At 42.0% G+C, this 12,204-nt stretch overlaps 1 protein-coding gene across 1 annotated transcript in view; it reads left to right on the top strand.

Annotated features, from left to right (window-relative positions):
- Nucleotides 1-7: 7 nt before the first annotated feature.
- LOC104080373 (FRAS1-related extracellular matrix protein 2-like) overlaps nucleotides 8-12,204 on the top strand; it is a gene marked incomplete at both ends in the record, with an annotated part of 82,338 nt that continues 70,141 nt past the window's right edge. Inside the window, 2 exons of the mRNA XM_009582745.1 lie at nucleotides 8-4,331; nucleotides 10,124-10,213. Of these exons, the coding sequence (XP_009581040.1) occupies nucleotides 8-4,331; nucleotides 10,124-10,213 (4,414 nt within the window). The remainder of the gene's footprint in view (nucleotides 4,332-10,123; nucleotides 10,214-12,204) is intronic.

Genomic DNA, 12,204 nt, shown 5'->3' with positions numbered 1-12,204 from the left:
TGGAGCACTGCTGAAGCGCGAGTACTTCCAGATGCTGGTGCGGATCCGGGCCGGGACTGAGAATGTGGCCCCCAAACCCAGCTTCTTGGCCATGCTGATGATGGAGGTGGACCAGTTTGTCCTCACCGCCCTCACGCCTGACATGCTTGCAGCCGAGGATGCAGAGTCACCACCAGATCTGCTGCTCTTCAACATCACCTCACCCTTTGGCCCCGGCCAGGGGCACATGGTCAGCACAGATGACCGGAGCTTGCCTGTCTCCTCCTTCAGCCAGCGGGACGTGAGGGAGCTGCGCATCGCTTACCAGCCGCCCATGGAAGACTCAGATCGGGAGCGGCTCTTTGAGCTCGAGCTGGAGGTGTTGGACCCAGAGGGTGCTGCCTCAGAGCCCTTCGCCTTCGTCATTGTGGTGAAGCCCATGAACACCCTGGCACCTGTGGTGACCCGCAACACTGGCCTCGTGCTCTATGAGGGGCAGTCGCGGCCTCTCTCAGGCCCCGGTCCCAGCCCCAACCTGGTGATAAGTGATGAGGATGACCTTGAGCAGGTGCGGGTGAGTGTGGTGGCAGGGCTGAGGCATGGCCACCTCACTTTGCTGGAGGACACCCCAGCACCTGCTGCCCCTCGTAAACACTTCACGGTGGCTGAGCTGGCAGCAGGTCGGGTCATATACCAGCATGACGGCAGTGAGTCTCCACTCAGTGACAACCTGGTGCTGCGGTTGGAAGATGGTGGCTCTCGCCACCGTGTTGAGTTCCTTTTCCCCATTACCCTGGTGCCCACTGATGACCAGCCGCCCCTACTCAATGCTAACACGGGGCTGGCCATGGCTGAGGGTGAAACAGTGCCCATCACCACCCGTGCTCTTAGCGCCACTGACATTGACTCGCAGGATGCCATCCTGCTCTTCACAGTGGAGTCTGGCCCCATTGCTGGGCAGCTGCTCCTCCGTCAAGCACAGCCACCTCCTGGCTGGGAAGAGGAGGAAGAAGATGAGGGCTTTTCTTGGAGGAGGGTGCCGGGTTTAGTTGGGAGCTCCGTAATCTATGAAAAGCCAGTGAGAGAGTGGCTGCAGCAGGACATTGTGGAAGGGCGTCTCTATTACCACCACTTTGGGCCTCACAGCCCTGGCCCTGGGGTTGTGTTGGACCAGTTTGTCTTTAGAGTGCAGGATGACAATGACCCACCCAACCGCTCTGGACCACAGACTTTTGTGATCCGGGTACATCCCGTAGACAGATTAGCCCCAGAGCTGCATAGTAGCAGCAGCCTGCACTTAATAGTTGCAGAACAGCAGGTGACCCCACTGCGGAGGAAGCACTTGTGTTACACAGATCAGGATTCAGGGGACCGTGAACTCCACTACACAGTAACCCAGCCCCCCACTGACACTGACACTAACCACCCTCCAGATGTATATGGAGCCCGCCTTGGATCCCTTGTGCTGACTGAAGATCACTCTGTGGAAGTTACCCACTTCACCCAAGCCCAGATCAATCATCACAAGATATCGTACCGTCCCCCACAGGAAGAACTGGGGGTGGCTCCTCATTTGATTCAGTTTCAGTATCAAGTGAAAGATGCAGCTGGCAATGCAGCCGAAGGGACTTTCACCATCTACCTGCAGCCTGTGGATAACCAGCCTCCTGAAATCACTAATACTGGCTTCACTTTGCCTGAGGGAGGCAGCCATGTCCTTAGTCCAACTGAGCTGGATGCCAGTGACACGGACACTGAACTTGCCCATCTCAGATTTATCCTGACCCAGGCTCCTCGGTATGGCCAGTTGCAGCTTTCTGGGTACAGTTTGATTCCGGGAGGTGTCTTTGGCCTGGAGGATATCAGACAAGGGAGGGTGGTGTATGTGCACAGTGGAGCTGAGACCAACAGTGATACCTGCAGGCTTGACGTGAGTGATGGGGTTCATTTTGTGCCCATCACACTGAAAATGAATGTGCACCCAGTTGATGATGAGGTTCCTACACTACGGTTGCCCCCAGGCACCCTTGGTTCCTTCCTGGATGTGCTGGAGAATGGTGCTGCTGAAATCACTGCTAATGTCATTCAGGGCACGGATGAGGATACAGATGACTTAATGTTGACCTTCATTGTAGAGGATCCTCCTCAGCATGGGAACATCCTGGTCCAAGGGGTGCCTGCAGAGAGATTTTCCCAGAGAGATCTGCTGGATGGTGCTGTGGTATATGCTCACACTGGTGGTGAAATAGGCCTTCTTCCCAAAGAAGATACCTTCAACCTTACCTTGTCTGACCTGTCTGAGGAGTGGAGCGTCAGGGGCAATGTTGTTCAAGGCGTTTCAGTCCTGGTGACCATTCTTCCTGTTGACAGTCAAGCCCCAGAGATTTTTTTGGGGGAGCAGTTCATGGTAACGGAAGGTGACAAACGGGTCATTACTCCTGCTCACCTCAGGGCTGAAGATGTGGATACTCCTAATGATGATATACTCTGCACCATTGTTGCTCAGCCGACATCTGGGTATGTAGAGAACATCTCTCCAGCCCCAGGATCTGAAAAATCCAGAGCAGGTGTAGCTATAAGCGCTTTTACCTTGAAAGACGTCCGACAAGGGCATATTTTTTATGTCCAAAGTATACATAAGGGCGTAGAGCCTGTTGAAGACAGATTTGCTTTCCGCTGTTCTGATGGCATTAACTTTTCCCAAAGGCACTTTTTCCCCATTGTCATTATGCCGATCAACGATGAAGAGCCTGAAATCTTTATGCGAGAGTTTGTTGTGATGGAAGGCATGAGCCTGGTTATTGATACCCCTGTCCTCAACGCAGTTGATGGAGACATCCCTGCTGACGAGTTAATGTTCACAATTACCAGGCTTCCCAGGCATGGCCACATTGTGAACCAGCTGGTCAATGGAACTGTCCTAGTGGAGAGCTTTACCTTGGATCAGATAACAGAGAGCTCCAACATACTCTACGAACATGATGACTCTGAGACAAAAGAGGACCGTTTTGAGGTGAAACTCACAGATGGTAAACATACTGTTAGGAAAACGGTACTCATCATGGTTATTCCTGTAGATGATGAGACACCCAGAATGGCTATCAATGATGGTTTGGAGATTGAAATAGGGGAAACTAGAACTATTGATAACAGAATATTGAAGGCTACTGACCTGGATTCTGAAGACAAAACCTTGACATACATTATAAGATACGGGCCAGGACAAGGCCTCTTGCAGAGAATAAAGCCTTCAGGTGGAGTTGAGAATATCACCCTGGGGATGAACTTCACCCAAGATGAAGTGGATAGAAACTTAATTCGATATATGCATTTTGGCCAAGAAGGAGTTCGTGATCTTATCAAGTTTGATGTGACAGATGGAATAAATGCTCTCATTGACCGCTACTTTTATGTGACAATAGGTAGCATTGATATTGTCTTCCCAGATGTAATCAGCAAAGGAGTTTCTTTGAAAGAAGGAGGGAAGGTAACCCTTACTACCGATTTGCTTAGCACCAGTGACCTGAATAGTCCAGATGAGAACTTAGTTTTCACTATTACCAGAGCACCTGTTCGTGGTCATCTTGAATGCACAGATCAGCCTGGGGTACCCATCTCCACTTTTACTCAACTCCTATTAGCAGGCAATAAAGTCTATTATATTCACACTTCAGAAGATGAGGTGAAAATGGACAGCTTTGAGTTTGAGGTGACTGATGGCTATAACCCTGTATTTCGTACTTTCAGAATTTCTATCAGTGATGTGGACAATAAAAAACCTGTCATCACAGTCCATAACCTGGTGGTGAGTGAAAACGAATATAAGCTGATAACCCCATTTGAACTGACCGCAGAAGACAGAGATACACCTGACGCATTGCTAAAATTTATCATCACTCAAATACCAGTTCATGGTCAGATCATGTTCAATAACTCCAAACCAGTCACCACCTTCACTAAACAAGATCTAAATGAAAATCTAATCAGCTACAAACATGATGGCACAGAATCAGTGGAGGATAGCTTCTCTTTCACTGTTACAGATGGCACTCATACTGATTTCTATGTCTTCCCCAACACTGTGTTTGAAACGAGGAAACCTCAGACTATGAAGATTCGAATAATGGCTGTGGACAACAGTGTACCTCAAATTGTAATAAACAAGGGTGCTCAGACTCTCCGTATTCTGGCCACAGGTCACATTGGGTTTCTGATTACCAACAAGGTGCTCAAAGTGGAAGACAGAGACAGTTTACATGTTACTCTCAAGATCAGAATCACGGAGGGTCCGCGCCATGGCTTCCTGATCCACCTGGGGAAAGGCAACCATAGCATCAGCCAGTTCACCCAAGGTATTACAATACCCCGTGTTTTCTTTAGGTCGCTGGAAACATTCTTTTTCATGCTAAACTCTATAATGATTGATGGGAGAAACTTTCCAACAGTGAGCTTATTTATAATGGCTTTATTATTTTTTACTTCTGTTTATTATTTATTGCATGTGTTACAGCTTTAAACAGGAAAGGGGGTCTACTGGATAAACACTTTAAAAAGGAGCATCTTCGCTTTGGAGAGCTTACAGTCCAGAAAACTGTGATTTGGACTTTCTATCAGTGATAGAAATTTGGCTAACAGAATTGGGCTGCACGTGGCTCTGGATCTTTAGAGGCTGAGTGCCTTCTTTAAACAGTTTTAATTAGAAAATGCCACGGGAGTGGCCAAGCTATTATTAACCGATGGTCATACCATGGCTAGGGTATCAGTTGCTATACTGTCTGAGCACATTTAACTGTAAAAGCAAAATAACTTCCCAAACATGGGGAAATAATATATTATGAGTGCATTGTTGCCTTAATTACACAAATCTTAACCGCAAAGTGTTTGTGGTAAATTAAAAGGTAATGTAAATGTTTTAAAATTATGTCAGTTGTACCTAGTTTTTACATGGAACTAAAATACTAGGTGGTATAAATAGGACGAAAACCACATGTGCCGTATGTTCTGAAATAAAGCCTCAACACAAGGCTATGAAGTAACTTTAATTGAAAGGGGAGCATTAGCTATTCTCCAGAGAATTTTCCATGTTACTTTGCAATGAGTTAATAGCTGGTTAATTAAAAATGAAATTACGTTTCTTGGAACCTCCTGCAGCTGTGGAGTGAGCAGCCAGCACAACTGCACGGAGACTCAAAATTAAAGGGGTCCAGACAGGCTGGGCTGTGTAGGCGGTAAGGCTAGAGATGAATGCTTGTAGTTGGCTGTATTTCATTTCACAGAGCCCATACTGATATGTATTCGATGTTACAGTCTTGGCTGTAGTGGTGCTTAATTGCTAGCTGGGGTTAAACAACGACAGATATACCAAATCTTGCAAACAGGCCTGATGAACTTCTGAATGGCTGGGGTGCCCTAAGTTTTGCAGTGTTAGTGCAAAGAAGAGGATGAGGAGGGGCCAAATCATGTTTGGGAACCACCACAGCTCCTTAAATGTAAGGTTTCAGTAGTGAACCGCGAGTAGTATTAAGAGTACTGTTGTCAGAATAAGCAAGAAACAAGAGAATGGGAGTGAGCAAATAAACAGATAATCACTTTTTTAGTGGGTTTTTTCTTACATTGGAGAATGTAGAATTATTGAGTGGGTGTTCCTTGAAAGCAGACCACTGCATAGCACAATCATGTGCCATTTTTTCGAGGGGGGGGGGCAGTCAGGATAGGTATGTATTCCATTCTCTTTTGTGCCATATGGCCAGGCATACATTTGTCAGATGATCAAAATGCAGTTGTCACTTGGCTTTCAGTTGGCAGTCCAACCATGTGGCATGCTCACTGGTCTTCACGCAGGCTTTTTTGATATCCTGGGGCTGCCTGAGGTGGGTGAGAAGCATGCAACCCTTAGGAAAAATTGGTTTTAAAGCTAGTGAGGTTCCCCAGAAAGTGATATAACTTCACAGGTTCCCTGACAGTACTAGCACAAGCACTCTAATTTGTGTTGAGTTGAAGAGTGTTTTTAAGAAATACACATTTCTTCAATAATTTTGTCCTTTGGCCTCTATGAGCAAATACCTCCTGAGCATCTGTGTTACTTCTGTGGTATATCTCTTCTGAGCTTCCTAAATGCTTTTTATAATGGTTTGTATTTTATGAAGCAAACACATAAAAAAGTCTTATGAATACAGGACCAAGCACTTGAGGGAGAAGAGGTGTCTGGAAAGGCTGCATGAAAGGCAGAAAGCATCAAGCTCGCACAGGGATAATATGGAAAGAGAACTTGCTGGAAGTCACAGAATAACCTGGGAGTGAAAGTCATGCATGAAAGGGCACTATCTTTTCCTTTCCATTTTCCTCAGGTGCCCTCTTCTCTGTAGCTACTTTGGGTATGGGAGAGGTTGTGAGTGTCAGGGACAAAAATACTTGGCTGAACCTAGAAGGCTACAGTTTTGAGAAGTAATGTGAGACACAGAGGTCTTATGTAGACCTAACTGCATACTCAAAACTCTGTGTGTAGTTCACTGTTGTCCCTCACCTTGTGGCCCACTACCATTAATATGCAAAGCACTGTCAAATCCAGAGTAATGAATTTATGCATATTTCATGCTTATGCTGTACTGAGACAAATAATTTATGTTCAGGGCAGGAGTAAACAAGACCCTCTTTTGTCATATTCTTAATGATCCTAATTAAGTGCAGATTTTGCAGCCAGCCATGAGTAATAGTTTTGACTTTGGGATGCTCCTGTATTGACTATTGGACCAGCTGTTATACACTTTCTTTTTATGTTTTGATCTCCCCCCTTTTTAGGGGTCCTATCCTGCCATGTGGGGCAACCTCTTAGAAAATGCTGAATAGTTCCAGTTTCATTAACATGAGTGGGTCCTGATGGGGCTTGTAAAACATCGTTAAAGTCTTCTAATTTATGTTGGAAGGGACCTCTGGAGGTCATCTGGTCCAACCCCTACTCAAAACTGGGCCAACTTTGAAGTCAGATGAGGCTGTTCAGGGTCACATGCAGATGAGTTTTGAAAGCTGCTCAATAGTTTGTGAAGTCCATCCCAATACTCTACCACCTCACACTCCCATTCCTTGGATTTGGGCTTGTGGTTGTATGAACAGGCAGCCTGACCGCTTTGAGTGAAGTAACATTGATGAAACAAGATTAATTGTGTGCAAGCAACTTGAGCAGTCTGGTTTTTCAGATTGCCTGTAACTGAAAGAGAGAGCAGAGTGATTGTTTAGCAAACAGCTTTTTGCCTTACGCTTGAGATTGCTTTTCAATATCTGCCCACAAAACTATCAAGTGCTAGAAAGGAAATCAGCCTAGCTTGCAAGATGAGCTAAAAGCTTCCAGTCAAAATGCAGTTGTGCAGAATATAGTACATTCAGGAGATTTGCTGTGTATTTTGTTCAGGAACAATCAGTGTGGGGCTTTCTAATTAGTCTACATCAAATACTGCTGCCACAAGTACAGTAGGTAATCTTTTGCTCGTGAGGCTCATAGAGCTAATTGGGATTGCTCAAAGGGGGGTATTAGAGTGTGGAAGAATTAACTTCTTGATAAAAGGTCCCAAAATTCTGCAAATAGTTGGTGCTTTTTATTCTTTTCTATTTAATTAAATAATTAAATTAATTAAAATAATCTGAATGAGAGAGAGAGAGACAGGCAAGTGACAGTAACAAAATAAAATACTCTTAAAATACACTAAGCAGTTCCTAAGTTTATTCAAGTACTATCTGTTACTTCATGTTACACCTGAAAGCAGCACTTTTAATTCATTATTATTTCTTTATGCCTTATATTTACAATTTGGTCATAGTAAATGCAGAGAAAGCTTAAAGAAAAACACTTGCCACATGGTAATTTCTCGTCTAGTGCTGTCCTAGGACAAAAATACATACAAAGAATATTGTGTATGCATAATCATACTGCACTCGTCTCTGCAAGACAGGATTGGAATTTGATCATAGCAGATATTCATTAAGATTAGATAATTTGTTTTAAAAGTGGGGAAAGTCTATTAAGGAACTGCCAAGTATTTCACATTTAAAGAAGTTTAGTGGTATGTAACAAGTAGGTAGCTGGTGTTTGGATAATGTTTTGAATGTACAAAGTGTGAAGGACTGCTGAGCACTGTTTTGGGAGTCCCCAGTCCCACATGGGTAAATTTGTGAGTAAGGGCCAGATCACATCCCACAGCTCTGCAGGTGTGCTGAGGAGCCAGGAAGAAGGGGAAGGAATAGTGGAGAGTAAGGATCTGCCTTGGCAATAATATAGCTCGGCTGACGTCTCAGCACTCCATGTAGCCTCCTGAGGCCAAAGGTATTCCAACCAAATACGCAGCACTTTGCGAGCAATGATTTTATTCAGCATTACCCCGATAATGCTTTTTATCTTCTTTTTCAGGTTGTTTTCAGAAAGACGAGTGAATTATGTTGTGAAGTGCTTTTGCTTCTTAAAGAATATATATTAATATATGTAACCTTTAATAACCACATCAGTTTTGCAGAATTTTAAATGGGAAATCAGTGCCCTGATCTAGTGAAGATAATTTTTTTTTTTTAATTAGAAAATTATGTTGGAGAATTCCAATATCACATTAATATTTAGCAGGCACTTGCTTACAACTAGGCAAGTTTTAATATAATTAGCATAACCTAATCAGCTGTGGAAGGAAAGCATAGAATTGCTCAAGTGACTGAACATATTCTTAATGAACAGAAAACAGGTCATTCCTTTGCAATTCTTTTGACAAAATTAAGATGTTTGGATGACAAGTGGCTTTTTTTGATGAGGGGGTCCTGGTCCTGCAAACACTGGCTCAAGTTCTTATCTTTATATATGTTGGAACCATGGATTTTGATAAGGCTACTCACATGGGCAGAGCTGAGTACTTGTGTAAGTGTTTGCAGGATGAAAGATTTATTTGCTCCACTGGCATGGAGAGGATAATATCTATCCTCTGTATAGCCCTATGAATTTTTGATCTTTAATTTTCAAACATTTATGGAAGAGATTCTTCAGTGACATATATTTGCTGATAATGTTCTTAATTTGTTTGCCCTAGAAGATGTCTGGCTACTTCTGGAACTGAGGATTTTGAGGAGCTCTAACAAAAGTGCTTTTGGCTTCTTTTTACTAATGCATATGCCCTAACATGGGAGGAGAACTTGAGCTCCACCTTAATGCTATTAATTTCTAATACTTTTTCTTAAAAAAAGTATCAGACATGGATTTTTACTAACCAGTCTTTCGAAGAAAGTGACAAAAATAGTTTTTGTGTATTACATGTTTCTCATCACTGCTCAAGGAAACCAGAAAACACAGTATTAATAAATATTTTTTTACCTTTTACATACTTACTTTATTGCAATTGATGATTCAAAATTGTGCATTGAATTTTTTCTTACTGAAGTCTTGTCTGTCTACTTTAATTGCATCTGTTTGGGTTCTTAAAACAGTCAATCACTCTAAGTGTTAGAGCACTATTTACGACAGTGCATACAGATTATATGCCATATCCTTTGAAAACATGCTGATAGGAAGGATAGTCTGGTTGAGAGGGTGTTTTTGTGGGGGACTAAAGAGATTGAGATCTCTCTACTGCAGAATGTGTAGAGATATCTTATCCTAGAGGTAGACCACACGCCAGAAGTAATCTAGTTTTAGAGTGGGGGGGGGGGCCGTGTGGACTAGTTTGTCTTGCCTCTTGAATGGAAACATAGAAAATACCCTGGATTTTGCTCTCGTTTCAGCCACAGATTTTCTGTCACCTCTACAGTACTTCTCAAGATGAAGAATGACAGAATCAATATCTTAGTGGAGATACATCTCTGTTTAAGAAAAAGCACCACTAAAAATATGAAATAGTTCTGACTGTTGAGCCCATGTTTTTACATTTCCTTTCAGTTCTTTTTGTAAATACATCTTAAAAGAAAGAGGGCACTGGGGAGGAGGAAGTAAGGGGAGGGAGAATGAATGATATCTGTAAAACTTCAATGCTGTTAATACTGAAATTCCTGAGCTCTGCTGGACAACCTTGACCTCTCTCTGTTGAAGCTAAACTATTTAATACATGTCAAGTTTTTCTATAAAAACAGTTTCCTACCTTCAGCATTTAAAATAAAATCTATTTTTCCTAACTCTTTCCAGCTGATATTGATGATATGAAGATATGCTATGTTTTACGAGAGGGTGACAATGCTACCAGTGACATTTTTCATTTCATGGTTGAAGACGGTGGTGAGTACTCATAAGATCTGTGCTTTATTTGTTCTTGGAAGAGAAAGAGTTTAAGTATTCTTTGGGAGTTTAAGAACATTGAATTTAATTGAGGGAAGTCCATGGTACCTCCTGGAATATGATTTTTGCTATGACTTTCCCATATTGTGGACTATTTCTGGTGACTACAAAGAGAGGTGTCGATAAAATTGTAATTGCATCTAATAAAAAACCACTCAACCTACTCTAGCAAGAAAGTGAAATTCTCTAAGTCTAGTCAGATACCTAGGCTTTCTGTAGTTTTACCTTTGTATTCCCTGTTCAGGCTCTTTACACGTAAATTCTCATAAGCCTTTTGTCTTGAGAAACTTTCTAAATTTTGATTTGCAGTTATGGTTGCCTGTCTCTTTAAAGGTTCCAGTTATAAGACTATTCATATGGACACATTGTTTCTGATGTACATGTTGTGTAGAGTTCAAGTTCTGATTCTGCGTACTTAACAGAATCCTCAATGGCTTGTCAAAGATCTTTGTCAGGTGACTGATGTGAATTCTCCTGACCAATATTATTTTGTAGGATTGTGGAGGATGCAAAAGGAAAGACTAAAACCAAATTGAGAATACTGGCACATACTCGCTTGAGGAAAAAAATATTTTGTTGGTTTTTTTTGTTTTTAAAGAACAAAGAAAGAACAGTTTGAGGGGTAAACAAAACACATTAACAGGCCCTTTTTTTCCCATCCAAAGTCTGTACTTAATGTGGATATTCCTAAATGTAGATATTTCTGTGTGTGGTAACAGGTGGTTAGATTATGTTACTTTAATACCTTTTTTAATATGTTATATATAGCTCCATGAGTAATTGGCAATGAATTTTATTAGTTGATTTAACAATATACGTCTTAGAAAAAATGCTTCAAGCTAGCTTATTTTCAGCTCATGTACTCAGCTTGTGGTACTGCTTCACAGGAAGCACAGCCAATTTTAACCGTATTAAGATCAGTGAACAGGGATTTGTCCTGTCTGTCACAGATTGAACAGTTTTGTCACCATCTACATTGCTGGGAGTGGGATATTAAAACATGTTCTCCTGTTCATTGTGCTGGACAAGCACAGAAGAGACAGTACCTCTAGAGACTTTTGAAAATGTCTTTGCAAATCTTTGCTACATCGAAGAACAAGTAGTGAGATAAGAGTTTGTAACACTTGACTTATTTTCCTTAAATGTTTTCTTTTAACTGAGATATAGGTTAGAGAAGTTTAAAGCTAAGTAAAGATAAGGGAGCATGGGGTGCTATATTTTCGTAGTAATACCATCATTTTCTTATGACAGGTGTCACCACATGGTGATATTGTTCATGATTTTCAAGTTGTTCTTCTAGTAGGTGAACGAATGCGCAGTCTTGAGATGTTTCAAGGTTTCATGTGATGGGAATAATTAAAGCTAAAGAAAATTTGCTCTCAGTGAACTGATTAACATCATTTCTTAATACTGAGTTGCTCCTTGAGAACCCAACGTTTGTGGGACTTCTCTCCGTGCTATTTGAACACTTTCCAGTGGCAAATGTGTAGTTAAAGCAAATTGCACTTAATGTATTCCAACTCTATACCAAGAATTTTTCTTTCATTGGAAAGCTTCCCTGCCACATCTGCTTCTACTTGGCAGAGTTGTAACAGCTTGTCAAGTGTAACAGCGTGCTATTTTTCATAATACAAAGAATCATTATGATAACAAGGTGCTTGCTGATTTTTTAGAGCCTTTGGAACTTGCTACGTTATCATCTTGCAGACTACTTAGCTAGATGGTAAGACGGTCTTTGCTTTCCTGAGGCTATTTGTTGACACAAAGGTTGTTGACACAGTGAAAAATGAGCTGTGTTGCATTTCAGAGTATTTTTGGGTTTCTGCTTGACTAAAGATGGTAAAACTGCATTTAAAAGGGATGAAGTTGTGATCAAAACATTAATATTTGTCTGTCTGAAATAACTCAAATTTATTAGCAGTGTCTTTAGA

This window comes from Fulmarus glacialis, unplaced genomic scaffold (assembly GCF_000690835.1).
Source record: "Fulmarus glacialis isolate BGI_N327 unplaced genomic scaffold, ASM69083v1 scaffold5998, whole genome shotgun sequence".
In the NCBI taxonomy this organism is placed as follows: domain Eukaryota; kingdom Metazoa; phylum Chordata; class Aves; order Procellariiformes; family Procellariidae; genus Fulmarus; species Fulmarus glacialis.
Note: the sequence above shows the minus strand (reverse complement) of the source record. Positions and strands in the feature narration are given on the sequence as shown.